The following is a 14,770-nucleotide window of genomic DNA, read 5'->3' as shown; positions in this document are numbered from 1 at the left end:
GCAATCTACTTTCCTTTGTATCAAACTCTCACTTCCATATTACAAAGGATAGAAGCCAGTGGTGGGATTCAAATATGCAAACATCCAATTCTCTGTGTGGATGCTGCTTCCGAAAGTCCGTACTGAGCCTGGGCAACAAAAAATTAGCTACCAGTTCTGCCGAACTAGTGCGAACTGGCTGAATCCCACCACTGGTAGAAGCACACTGATGTATACAGTACAGCTTTTTTTTTTTTCAGTAAATGTTCCATCACAACTCAAACCTAATACAAGCAGTAACAGTTCATTTCGTGACCTTTCAAAGTTACATCACTGAAAAATGTGACTTATGACTGTTTTTCACTTAACGACCATTGCAGCAGCTCCATGGTTACATGATCAAAATTTAGATGCTTGGCAAATGACTCATGACAGCTGCAGTGTCCCGGTGTCATGTGATCACCTTTTGTGACCTTCTGAGAAGCAAAGTCAATTGGAAAGCCAAATATAGTTAACAACTGTGTTACTAATTTAACAACTACAGTGATTCACTTAACAGCCGTAGCAAGAAAGGTCATAAAATGGGGAAAAAATTCACATAACTGTCTTGCTTAGCAACAAAAATTTGGGACTCCGCTGTGGTCATAAGTCAAGGATTACCTGTAAACTCTCCAGTCTTTTCTGTGAAGAGATAACACACACCCTCCATCCTCCTTTTAACAGAATCCAGCAGAAGTATTTTATGTTTGCATTCACAGTAGTTTTTGGAAGAACTCTGCATCTCCGTGTGCATGGATGAGGATGTACAGGCACCTATATGAACAGCAGTAATTTTCCAGCCTGTTTTATGTTGCTTTTTTTTTTAGGTGAAGGCACCCTCAAAATGCTTAGCAAAATGACCCCTCATCTCATGTCATGTTCTTTATGTCTCTGAACTCCCATGCCAGTTGTACCTTCTCTTATTCCAGCATATACAGGTGGGAGAAAATCGTTAAGCCAGAAAAAAAGGTCAGCCACTAAGAAGATGTAGCAGAATAGATATTTGCTAATAATTTACAAAACAGAAACATACATTATAGGTAAAATTTACAACAGAGACAAGATCTCTCAGTCATATTCTTTTGCCAACAAGCGATTATATATGCGAAAATGACCATCCGGTTCTGGCAAACTGCTTCAGTCTCCCACTGAAAAAAGTTGCCACAGTAAGAACTCAATTAGCCTTGAGTCGAGGGGAACAGAACGGTTGCCACAGATGGCAAAGAATGGGCCTGTTTCATAGCTCTGTGTTCTTCAGTTACTGCGTCCAGCCATGCAATGGTTCTCTTCTACTGGTTGTTTCTGGTCAAATAGTGCAGCTTGGCTTCTTGCAAGAAGTTTTGGAAGGCAGGTTCTTCATGGCTTTCCTCTGTCACTATAGTAGAAAAAATGAAGAGATGTGTTAACAAAGTGAGTCTCACTAATGCCTCAAGACCCAAAATGCCCTAGTACACAGATTGGCAACCTGTGGCTCCGGAGCCACATGCGGCTCTTTGAGCCTTCCCCTGCAGCTCCCAGCCTCCTCTGCCATTTGCAGAGAGAGACAGAGACAGAGAGGCACTTGTGTTTCCCTTCTCTCTCTCTCTCTCTCTCTCTCTCTCTCTGTGTGTGTGTGCGTAAAAAAGAAGAGTAGCCTCACCCTGTTCCAACGAGCTGACAAGTTTATTGGGCGGGGCTCCTCCCTTTGCTGTGTCTCTGCAGGAAGCAGGAAGGGCAGGAGAGAGCTAGCTAGCCTAGCAATGCTGACTCAGGAATTCTGGGAGTTGAAGTCCATGAGTCATAAAAGAGCCAAGGTTGCCTACCCCTGAGCTAGCCCAAAAAGAATGTGTATCAGCTTGTTGGAGAACAGTTTGAAGCCAGCTTGCCAGGTGAGCAGAAGATCAGAGGGAGGAAGAGAGAGGTGGGGGGGGGGAGAAAGAGAGACCCTTTTGACATCTAAAATGAAGATAACACTGCATATATCCCTTTTTACCTTTATGATACACACACACACACACAGACACACACACACAACCTATAATAAAGGTAAAAAAAGATATATGCAGTGTTATCTTCATTTTAGATATCAAAAGGGTTTTCCCAGTTCCCAGTTTTTGGTGGGAAATGGGTCCAAGTGGCTCTTTGACTGTTTTGGGTTACCTGCCCCTGCCCTAGTAGAAACCAGCATCACCATAATCCTTTGTTGAATTATACAATGAATATAAAACAGTATGTATATACGTACGTACATATGTATTGCATTTTTATACAACCCATCTCTCTAATACAGTAACTCTGGGCAGCTTACAATATAATAAAAGTTAAAAAGTGCAAAAAACAATTAAAAAGTTACAAATTAAAAACCAAGATGATGGGCGGCCTGGGCAGAGAATCATCTCTATCCCATCAGCCACCTCCAATGTAGTGGGTCCTTCTCTGGCCCAGACCAAGCAGCAGAGCCACATTTTTAGGCTCTTTTGAAAGGCCAGGAGTTTGGAGGTGGATCTCACCTCTGACAGAATATTCCAGGGACCACAGCAGAAAAGGCTCTTCACCTGGACTCCACCAGCCAAAATTTTTGGCTGATGGGATCCAAAGTGAGTCCTTTTCACCAGAACAAGTGGGGCAACCCCAGACACCCTGGTCCCGTGTTATAAGGGGCTTTAAAGGTAATGACTTTATTGTTAGGAAATCTGTGTAAAGCAACTGACGGGAAAACGCTGCCACCCTCCCTCTTAGCTTGTATCTTGCAATTTTTAATTCCTCCTATTTCTTCAGAGCTTTAATTACCTTTATGATCAATGTCATCAGTATCGCTGTCTTGGGCCTCTTCTTCCTCCTCTTCTGGATCCAAAGTTCCTCGTGTCAAAATCAGTTCTGATGGGCCTAATGAAGATTCTGCCATTGAACCTTTGGACCAAAATCAAACCAAAAAGCAATTTTTTTATTTCTTCCTGTGCAGTAGGATGAACACCTTGTCCAGGAGTTCCATGCCAGGTCTCAAACTCTACAAGGTCAGAGGAGGGTGTGTATACGTGACGCCTAAATGAGGGCTCTGAGCAGCTTTAGAAATTTAGCAAGGCAGCAACAATAGTTGCTTAGTCCTATAGCTATAATGTAATACCTTGCCAGATGAAGTGCCATATCCCTTAGGTCAGGAGTAGGCAACCTTGGCTCTTTTATGACTCGTGGACTTCAACTCCCAGAATGCCTGAGCCAGCATGGGGTTGCCTACCCCTGCCTTAGGTAAATTCCTTAAGTAAGCCAATGTATACAAATTCCATCAGCAGCCCTTCCTTTTCTTCTGTGATTCTCTGTGAAACCCAACTATACCCTCAAATATTTAGTGGAGCAGATAAAATGATGACAGCTATTAACCTGAACATACTTCTAAATACTGCTTGATGGCTTGTTAGCTTATTCATTAATCAAAGTTATATAGTTGCCCATCTCTTCAAAAGTGATTCTGAACAGCACAAGAAAATAAAATGTAAAAAATTACAGATATAAGGATCCATGCTAATAAATATCATTTAAAAAAATAAGATACAAACCCTAGGTGATGAGAGGGATAAAAATGCCTACCACAACATTTGAGCCATGTCAGCAAGTGTCCTGTACCTTGGAAGGCCCAGGCCTGATAACATAACGAGGTCTTGAGGCCTATCAAAAGGGATGGAACTAATCTAATTTTGAGGGAAGGATGTTCCACAAGGCAGCATTATGGTGGAGATGTAGTGGGACCCTAGCTAATGGGACCCACAACATGCCCTCTCTGCTGGATCTGCTGGGGGGGGGGGAGCTGATATAACCAGGTAAAAGCATTGCTTCAGAGAGTTTGATCCCATGCCGTGAAAGGTTAAAAGCAGCATCTTGAATTGGATCTGGAAACAAACTGGCAGCCAATGCAGCTCATATACTAATGGTGTAACATGCTGTTCTAGGAGTGCATATAACTGCTCATATCACTGTATTCTGTACCAGGTGAAGCTTACAAGTACTTTGCAGGGACGTCTCTGTCTCTGTAGAGTTTCTCATGTACCTGAAACTGCTGGGCTATTCTCCATAGCAACAGGCCCCATATCTCTCTGCAAATTTTTCAACTGTTCTTCCTGCTGCTGCTTCTGAGCCGTTTCCTGTAAATGAAGAGAGAGTATTTCAATAACATATGTTTTTCCCCCTGTACATTTGTCTCTCAATTTGCTCTCACATTGGAACTTATTTTTCAAACTTAGCTAATTAGGTTTAATAAATCTATGTTAAATGAACTGTGGTTTAAAATATTTGGACCCAGCCATCATGGTTTATTTAGCATGTCATGAATAAGTAAATAACTTATTGCCAGTATCTTTTTATTATTCGTAGAGAAGACTTCTAGGTTCTTCCATAATTGTACATTAACCTTCATCACTGCTTTGAATTCATTTAACAATGGAAAAAGAAAGGCTCTTGGGCCTATACCCTCAGGGATTTTGATCTCTTCATCATAGCCCTAAGGCAGGGATAGGCAACCTTGGCTCTTTTATGACTTGTGGACTTCAACTCCATGCTGGCTCAGGAATTCTGGGAGTTGAAGTCCATGAGCCATAAAAGAGCCAAGGTTGCCTACCCCTGCCCTAAGATTTCCTGCTTGATTTCCTTTTCTCACTCTTCTTTTAATAGCTTATAGGTGAACTAGTATTTTCATCTGAAGAAACACCTTTTAGAACTCCAATGTCAGATATGAACAGCCAGACCCATCTAGACTTCAAACTAGCTACTCAGTGATTCTCTGCCTATCATACAGAATCTCCCCAGACTGGCAGCTTTTGTCTGGGAAAGACCAGGCAAAGCTCAAAGGTATTTGGAGGGAGGATCAGACTTCTTAAGTTTATGTAGCAAATCCAAGTTAATTCCCCGCCTGAGCTCTCCTTCCACCTGGGGCAGTTGCTCTCCAACATGCAGCAAACAACACAGCAACAAGTATTCAGACACAATTGGGGGTGGGAGGGGGCTTATAGCAATACAGCCCAGAGCATCAAAGTATATTCATGTACTTACCAATTTCTTTCTTAGCCGCTCATATTCTGGTCGATATTCTCTGAAAGAAGAAAAAAAGGGGCTTCATGTATTTACTCCTGAGCTCTACTGACATATATCCTAACAGACAACAATTTAGTTACTTGTTAAACTTATATGCCACCCATCTTGCCTGGTGGCAACTCTAGACAGCTTACAAACCATTAGAAACCATTTCATATAATAAAGTTCTTCTCACATGGTCAGCAGTACGGAATGGACATCACTGTTACAAGTAATCAGTGTGCATACTCACCGTTTTATTTACTGCTATAGAAAGAGAGGTAATTCTTCCTATAAGTAATATCTACACCAAGAATGAATTACTTAGTGGTGCTCCAGGAAAACCCATTGACTTTACAATACATCAAAATATGTGATATGGAATTGCTTAACAGTTGAGGTGTCTAACACAAACAGAAAATAATTGATTTCTGAAGGTTGTTGTGAAATCTAGTATATCCATAGGGTACGAATAAACTTAACTGGAAGCATTATTTGCCTAAACTCTCTTGTTTTATTTTTGTGCCTCTGAGTCAGTATGACTTCTGGTGACTACCTGGACTAGTCCCTGCAGTTTTCTTGGCAAGGGTTTTTGGAAATGGTTTGCCATTGCCTCCTTCCTATGGCGGGCAAAGTTTGACGGGTCCAAGGTCATCCAGATGCCTCTGTGCTTAAGATAGAACTAGAACTCAACAGTCTCCCAGTTTCTAGCCTGAGGCCTTAATCAATATACCAAACTGGCTCTCTCTAGTTTCTAGGCAACCTCAAATTCAGTTAAGTTTTGCAGAATGCAAATTCCCATTTACATTTTGATTCAGGTGACCTGAGGGCATAGATAATCTCCCAAGTGGCCTCAATGGCTCTCGGAGACTGCTAATGACCACGTGACTGGAAAGAAATATGATCCTTCCATCCCCTCCACCATCCTGCCAGAACCAATGAAGCTTCTTGGATGAGAAGTGAAATGTCTTCAAAGAAAAACAAGAAAATCCAGTTGTCTTTTGAAAAAGTATCTTAGAAACTCAAATTCAGTTATGTCCCAAAACTCAGATATCCCTAAAGATAAAAAACAGCATACCGGGTTGCTCTTGCTATATTCCTTCCTTTCCTGAAGAAGACTCACCTTTCATATTCATCAACAGCTTTGGACAAATGTTCAAAAAATTCATCCATCCCTGTTCCTTGAACAGCAGAAACACCCACAACCTGCAAGAGAAAGCTACTGATAAACTGGATGGCTTTAGAAATGTGAGTTTAAATCAGGGGTAGTCAACCTTGGCTCTTTTATGACTCGTGGACTTCAATTCCCAGAATTCCTGAGCCAGCTTAGCTGGCTCAGGAATTCTGGGAGTTGAAGTCCACGAGTCATAAAAGAGCCAAGGTTGACTACCCCTGGTTTAAATGAATAAAAGCTCTGTCTTGCTTGAGGCTTAACTTCAACCTATCTCTTCCCATTCAGCACCAAAAACTGCATTACTCAAATAACATTTTTCACAAACCCGCCTACATACATAACATATGGCACCGTTTGCATTACAAAAGAGAGCACCCACCTGAAGTGAGTTGTAGAACTCATCTAAAACAAGACTCATAGAGCGAGTTAAATTACTGGCGTAGCTGGCTTCCTGACTGAGGGCATCCTGAAAAGCTTCAAAGTCCTGCATCCATTCAAGTGCAAAGCTATGGTCAATGATGTCTGTCTGAGTTGAAAAATAAAAATAAGGTGTACATTTAAGCAAAACATAGAAACAGCTTCTGCCAAAGAAGTCTTGCCAGAATCTTAGCCATTATACTTTGTTACCTACTGGCCCAGGAACGAGGACCAATGGCCTCATAATAATTGCTGGTTCTCTAGAAGTGGTAGGGAAAGCAGACTGACTGCTCTTCATTTCATTTGCACAGGAAAGCCATGATAAGAAATTAAAGACTACAGTATTATCAAAACCCAACAGGCCATCTATGAACTATTGTGATCAATTCAAAGCTTCATCTTTCAAGAAGGAAACAAACAAACTGGAGCGTTTTCTGAGGAGCATAAAGAAGATACTCGGAAGTCTCAAAGTTCACTTTTGCAAACAATGGTAAAAAGATAAGGTTATTCATCACAATCAGAAGCAAAATTAAACCACCGGAAGAGTTGACGTTGGAAAATTTATTCTCTGTGCTCCAAAGGACAGCATTTAAGATTAATGGTTGAGAATCTCAGCAGATTTTAATGAAATATTAAAACAGTGACTCAGCAAGCTTTCAGGGCTCTAGTCATATCTGAACCTGGGTTTTTCAGATTCTTGATCATTTTAGTATCATTCTCAACCCTTTTTTTAGATCTTCAATATTCCTTATGAGATGGATTGATTGAATACAGTATTTCAAATTTTATTTATTAATTAAATTCATTGGCTGCCCATCTTACCACAGGGTAACTCTGGGCAGTTTACAATATTCAAAGGATAAAATTATATAAAATCTATACACAATACAAACAAAATACTATAAAAATATAAATACTCAACCCTAACCAAAAGATGGGGAGGGAGAAAGTAGGATGAGTGGGGGGGGGAGGGAGATGGTCTCTATATTTAATCTGTTAACCACATCCCAATGTGAAGTCCCCCCCCCCCGCTGGGGTCCCAAGCCAACTGGCAGAGCCAGCTCTTTAAGCTCCTGTGAAAAGGTCAGGACTGAAGCTCATTCCAGGAGAGCAAGATGTTCCAAAGGGCAGAAGCAATGGCAGAGAAGGCTCCTCTCCTAGACCCTGCCTGCAGGAATACCCTGGTCGATGGGGACTGCAGAAAGCCTTCTCTGCCGGGACGGGTGTGGCAGGTCAATCCCACTGGGATGAGACGGTCCCACAAATGTGGTTACAGCAACAGTTATCTAACAACATTGTGCTATTGATAGTTTAATTTTCTGTCCCTCCTCAAATGTTGGAATCTGGCCTTTTCACAGTATTTATACATTGCTGACATTTCATAAAGATATCTAAAACAATCTCAAGGTGATTATCTTGATTACTCAATATCAATGAGATTCCAATGGTATAATCCATTAAGATTACTTTGCCCTACATCTCATTTTGTAATTACTGACCCTGAAATTTTGAAATGACCACTGTGTAATTTTTCTTCAAAACCATTTTCTTTTTCTTGGGAGATAATGGAAAACATGAGAGTAACAACAACATATAATACCCTAAATATAAGTTGGATATCACAATTTACCTTACATTTTTGTTGTTTCTTTTAAGAGAAAAGTCACACCAAGTGAGAGCATCTTAACTGAACTTAACTGATCTCAAAAATAGCTAAATAGGACTAAATCTGGTTAATATTTCAATGGGAGACAAACCCGGAAATCCCACAGCTGCAATTAAAATGGGAAGTGAAATCCCCCCCACCCAATTCTGGAACAAGGCAATAGCACATCTATTATGCTGCCAAAATTATATAGACATCTTCATATCCTCATCAGGAGTTGAATTTGAATAGATAGCCTTCACTATCTATTCAAGAGAAACAAGAATGTATGGTAGAAAGACAGTGTTGGTTTAATATTAAGAGATAATCTCATTAATATCTAGCATGTAATATGGACTCTGGAACACCCCACTCACCTTGTTCATGACCATTATAAATGGGAGCTTTGTTTTGTATAGGATGCTGAAAAAAAAGAGTGGATGATCAGAGATAAAAAGATGACCCAGATATGAATAGAATAGAGCTGGAAGGGACCTTGGAGGTCTTCTAGTCCAGCCCCCTGCTCAAGCACGACTAATATGAAACAGTTTGTTGTTTTAATATTTTTACTGAAAAAGAATTTTATACAAAATTCAAAACTACAGAAACATAAGCAAAATAGGAAAAACAATATGAAATAAAAGATTATAGACAGCAAAAGACAAAGGGAAGCTATCTAAGGAAGTAACTGCAATACAGCCATAATAATTACCATCTCCAAATTACATACCACAATATCCTTCCTCTCATAAACAATCCTTTTTAATCAGTTAATCCCCAAATCACCATTTTTGTCCATTTATAGCAAAAAGTTTATAAAGCGTTTCCAGTCTTTTACAAAATTGTTGTTCCCTCCTTAATCAAAGGCATGCAACTGTTAACATTCCACAATTCTGCCTTTTAATCCTTGAGACTAGAGAATGAGGGGTTTAGTATTTGGCAAACTAATGGTAACTAGTCATGTACCCTGAAGCTAGATGATACAGTAACTTTGATGAACTTCACAAGTTTTCATCTTGGTAAATCCTAGCCAGAAGACTAGCCAAATGAATACTACTGTTGGTTTCATGTGTATGGCACAAATTAAAAAATGGCAGATAAACTAACAATTGAAGTTGCTAGTCAGAACATAGGAATTTGCTCAATACACAATGGCTTTCACTAAAGCATCACTTGTGAGAATCATTAATATTTTAAAGATAACAAATTGTGCTATAATACTCCACCGCATTCTGTTCTAAAGTACAATTTAACACACTTATGTTAACTTGGCTCTATGTTGTGAAGGGCACTATAATTATCTTAAAGATTATTCCTTCCCATACAACCCAACCTACACCTTTCTCTGGCAGATTCTTCTGAAAGACCAAAAGAAGAAGCTTTTGGGGACAGCACACACTCTGAGCACCGCCTGTTTTAAGTCAGCTATCCTAGCGTGGGTGCTTGGATTTTCCCTGGCTTTTAAATTTATAATATATTTTTCTAAATCATCTGTTGTAAGGTGATTTACATTTTTGCTTAGGAAACCAGATATAAACCAATTAAACACAGTGAACATTTGGGCTGGGAAAGCAGTTGGTACATATAAATAAAAAGTTGGGGGGGGGGGGAGGAATTCCGGTTTTGTACCCGCAGCGCATGGCTGCACGAGAGCGGACCTCCGCTTCCCACAGCTAGTTTCTTCCTGCTTGGGAGACCCTAGATGGATCCAAAGTTGCCCTGGAGAGATGATTATGAAGGAGGGGCGCCCTGTTGATCACGAAGCGACGGCAATCGCTTCGTTTGATCCGGGGAAAGCCCTCCGAACCCAACAGGAGAAAGGCTAGTGTGAGATCAGAGTTTAGCCCAAACTGCTTGCAGCCAAAGTCCCAGAGCACGAACCTAAACATTGATGAACAGCGTGCTTGTAATTGGTGAGAGTACTGATCTTCTTTCTTCTATCTAAATCCTTGAAAAGATCTCCAAAGCAAGAAAACCTCCAGAAGTGAAGGGAGGGGACTATATCCCCATTCCCTTATAAATGGAAGCGGCGAATTAATATTAAAGGAAGAAAGAGATATATTAAAATTTGATTTAAAATACTGCAGTCTGGACAAATTTAGGAACTAAAAAACTGTCAAGATTATACCCTAATTTTTTTTGATGGAATTATAAAAATATATAACAAAAATAACTTTTTGATTGGAAAAAAAAACTTTTTTTTTTCTTGTTAAAATATAAACCAAGACAACACGCTGTACACCAGACACTGGAGATTGTTATAGTTAAAAACTAATAAAATATCTATTAAAAAAAAGTTGGGGGGAACAAGAATTGCATTAGAATAAAAAAAACCCAGATCTTTATCCAAAGAAAAAGAAGAATTGTAGGAAAAGTGGGAAAGTGCCTCCTACCTGCAGGCATAGAGCATATTAGACATGAAGGTGATAGGATTAGTGCTGCGAGACGTGTCCATCACATAAACCACCACCGATGGAAAACAGGAAGCCTAAACAGATATAGCGGGATTACTGTTTACAAAGCATAGCATGTTTTCCCCAACCTTAACTCCCAACATCAGATGAATAGAAGTCACTAACCAGGGCTTCTGTGATGATAGTACCAGAGGCAGACCAAGTAAACACTTCAATCTGCCCAGGTGTATCTATTAGGACATACCTGCAAGAGAAAAAAATTTGCTCTCTCAACACTCAGAATATACAGAAGACACACACAGGAGCTAAACAGCAGTGTGTACTTTGTCTGCCGTCTCAGAAATTCTAGCAAGAGCCACTATCCACAGAGACAAGAGCCGAGCCCAGGTTTAATTATTATTTCTTTTCAAAACAAAGGATGAATTTCTGAACCATTTTCCTTATCAAATCAGTGTAAATGAACATTTTAGTCCAAGACCACTGTTTTAGGAGAGATGGCGTAATTAGTTGCTCAAAGGAATATTTCTAAAATATTTCATATGCCACTCCAACCCTGTTAAATCTTTTTCTATTCATCTAGGAATTGAGAAGACTCTGAGCACTCATTTCAAAATATTCCAAGTCACCAAAAAAATAACTAACCCACCAAACGTTTACACCTATGTGAGGGGAAAAAAGGTGTGGGGGGGACTACTCTCAGTATTTTGTGACTGAACATAAAATAATTTCCATAATTTCAAATGTATCCATAGCTTTCCAAAAAAAAAGCTGGAGAACCCCACCATTTGTTAAGCCTTCATAATTGATGGCTGGACTGCTTCTTTTCTAAAGAGGACTTGCCACATGCTTTGCTAGTATTGGAAACTCATTTTAAAATAATGCTGAACATCATTTTTTAAAATCACCATGCCTTAGTTTTACAACCCTGGGTCCCTTTGATATACCTATCCAGTGGGCTTTTGACATGCTGGGTATTTGAGTATGTATTTTAAATTCTAATTTTAGACCCAGGATTTTGAGCAATATTACCTGATTATTTCCTCTAATTTATTGTTTTTTTCATTTTATCATTTTGTGAGCTGCACAAGTTAAACAACAAGATAACGTTAACACGATCTCTAAAGAACAAAGGTAACTTTTCCTATGTAAGGCAGATCCGTTTCAGATAAGGAGTGCATGGATGTCACCTCTAAAAACAGGAGCCTTGCATAGCCACCCCTCCCTCCCAACATCAAATTTATCACTGACTCACTGGGATGCAGTCTGTCTTTTTTCAATGAACTTCATCACCTGATAACAATTAAAGAGAAAATATAGTTTGCATACAGGAATAAAATTGGAGTTTGCAGAAGAGCTACTAAAACAAGGGGTCGTTATTATAACAGAATTACTGTAGTGACATTCAACTTTACAGTTATATTGGCATTTCTTCAGACTTTAGCATTGACTGGACAACTCACAATCCCTTGGGTCATCAGAGATATTTCTGTACCAGATTCCTCTATATCTTCAATGTTTTGGGATACATTCAGAGATCTATCTGCCTTGGAAATAGCCCATGTTGAACTGTGTAGAATAGTCAAACATCAGCACAGGAAATGTTTTATGACATATTATGTAATGACTTAATGTCTTATGACATTTTGTATTATAAAATGTTTTATAAAATTTGCCAAATTTCAGTTCCCCAGGAGTCATGGGTCCCAGATTTTAGACACATGTTGTAAGTTAGCATATCTGAAAATATCTTTGTTCAAATGTTGTCCTATGAAGCATCTTTTCATCCAGTTAAAGGTTACAGGAACAAGAATTTTAGCAGCATATAGATATATTGCTGGTGCAGTTGTTAGAATGCAGTTTTGCAGACAAACTTGCCCACAGCCAGGAGTTCAATCCAGATAGGGCTCAAGGTTGATTCAGCCTTCCAAGACAGTAAAATAAAGATCCAGATTGTTGGTGGCATTATGCTGACATTGTAAATTGCGTAGAGAGTACAGTAAAGCTCTATGGGGGCAGTATATATTATAAGTCTAAGTGCTATTGCTATTGTTATATGGCCCAGAATACTGAAATTTTCAGAAAAGAATATTCAGCAGCTTACCAATATGATATACCGCACACCAGCAAAATCAGTTAAGTAAACACGTACCTGGTCAAATCTTGTAGCAAAGAGATTGAGGGACGTCACAATGCCACCATTTGGGCCTAGTGCATATCTGGAGCTAGGTCAGGAAAAGTTGAAGAAATCCAAATCACTGGGGTCAGCATATTCCCCAGAGCAATTCCACAAGAGAATAATAGGAAGCTATATTTCAGTAACAAGCTGCAGAACATCATCGCTCTTTCTTTCAGAATGGCACTGGAATTTTATGCATCCAACAAAGTTTTGGATATAGAGTCAGACATGAATGGAACAGCATATACATCCAGCAATATACACACAAATAAATAAAAAAGCGATAATGGTACATTTTGAAAAAAATGCAAGGATACTGCTTCATAACTTCTTTGTACTTCACTGTGTCCCGAATATCTTTTAAAAAAAGGAAAATTATACGAAGTTTATTCAAAACAAAGTTAAAAGGAATGTATCTTATTATTGGTTTGAATATATCGAATACAATATGATTTATCTTTCAATATAATACCACCACCTACAAATTTTCCTACTTTCTTGATACTTGTTCATCATCTTAAATGCAGCTCTAATATTCCCCTAAGGCTATCGTATCAGGTAATCATGGAAATTGTAATCCAAACATACAGATTTTCAATCCATCCAATGGAATTTTCAGCAAAAATTTAAAATATTGAACTACAGACTAATGTATTCATGTCTAAACAAGTCTAGTCATCCATTCATATTAATGTGGTCCAATTCAACTTAAATCAATTCCTTAAAACAAAATAAAATCTACCATTTATTCCTTTGTTCTATACAGAACGAGCCTGCAAATAGTGAGCCACTCCAATTATACTTTGAAATCATAAGGAGAGCTATTCACCTTCTCACATCTTACAGCAACTCCATTCAGTTGGCAGTGGTAAAGGTACATGGAATAGGATCTGTACGCTATTCAGTGGCACCTACAACTGGGGGAAGGTGAAATAGCATCCATGCCCATATGGGTAGCCATGGCTAAACGTGTGGCAGCTTACACACTATGCAGTTGCTTGGATATCTGCAGTCCTTAATTCTCTCTGAACCAAAGGTTTACATATTTGTGCTTTATAGCAAAACTAATTAATACTCTCATATTTTTCTGAAAGAAAAAAATGTTGGCGAAGAATGTAGACGACCACCCTATGTACTCACCGATATTGGCCTGGAAAGGCAGCTCGTAAACTGCGGGGTCCAAATTGATGACATACGGAGGAGAATTCTTACTATGCAGGTAGGCAATAAGTCTCTATGGAAAACAAACTGTAGGTCAGCTCAGATGAAGCGAGCAGGGGAACCAAGCAGCTCTCCTAGGGCTTCTTTCCCCCGGGCCAATCCCCTTTCCCGCTCCGCCCGCACCTGCACCAGCGCCGTCTTGCCAGAGCCAGCCATTCCCAGCACCAGGACGCATATTGGAGCTCCGGATGGAGAACTCGCTGCCCCAGCGGCAGCTGCCATTTTGCCGCCGTTTCATCCGCTTTCTTTGACTTCCGGGGCTTTCTCTTGCTTAAAAAAAATGGAAAGGAAACCAAGCTTTTGACCATAGAGATACGAAAATAATAATGAGAAGTTGGAAAAGAAGAACGACTCCATAACATTGGTGGGGCTGGAGAAGCCATGGGAACTATTCGAATAGTTTTCCTCAACACCCTCCACTGACCAGGTTTCTCCTCTCGCAAAATTAGGCTGCCGAACAATACCGCTATATTGTTCTGCTCCTCTGTATCGTCCCTTAGAGAATATTTTCAAAAAGGCCACCTTGACATCGGCAGCGGCCCGCGTCTTGCTCCGCCTCATTCTTCCCTGAGAGGAGATAACGGCCGTTCCGCGTTCTCTCTCTACAGCAGGGGTGGGGGAACGAAGGCCCCTTTTATGACTTGTGGACTTCAACTCCCATAATT

At 39.8% G+C, this 14,770-nt stretch overlaps 1 protein-coding gene across 1 annotated transcript; it reads right to left on the bottom strand.

Moving 5' to 3' along the window:
- Positions 1–996: 996 nt before the first annotated feature.
- On the bottom strand, positions 997–14,754 carry GPN1 (GPN-loop GTPase 1). Its single transcript, XM_039346150.1, has 15 exons — positions 14,628–14,754; positions 14,229–14,375; positions 14,025–14,118; positions 13,202–13,241; positions 12,858–12,924; positions 11,961–11,998; positions 10,874–10,952; positions 10,688–10,782; positions 8,672–8,717; positions 6,612–6,758; positions 6,182–6,264; positions 5,038–5,077; positions 4,040–4,133; positions 2,788–2,907; positions 997–1,393 (listed from the first exon to the last, which is right to left on the bottom strand). Exons 2-15 carry the CDS (start codon positions 14,325–14,327, stop codon positions 1,308–1,310), a joined length of 1,128 nt encoding a protein of 375 aa, XP_039202084.1. The 5' UTR covers positions 14,328–14,375; positions 14,628–14,754; the 3' UTR covers positions 997–1,307.
- Between the last annotated feature and the right edge of the window lie 16 nt (positions 14,755–14,770).

Source organism: Crotalus tigris, unplaced genomic scaffold (assembly GCF_016545835.1).
Source record: "Crotalus tigris isolate CLP2741 ecotype Arizona unplaced genomic scaffold, ASM1654583v1 scf7180000017987.690289119674:8195010, whole genome shotgun sequence".
NCBI lineage: Eukaryota > Metazoa > Chordata > Lepidosauria > Squamata > Viperidae > Crotalus > Crotalus tigris.
The sequence above is the reverse complement of the archived record's forward strand: the minus strand, read 5'-3'. Positions and strand labels throughout refer to the sequence as shown.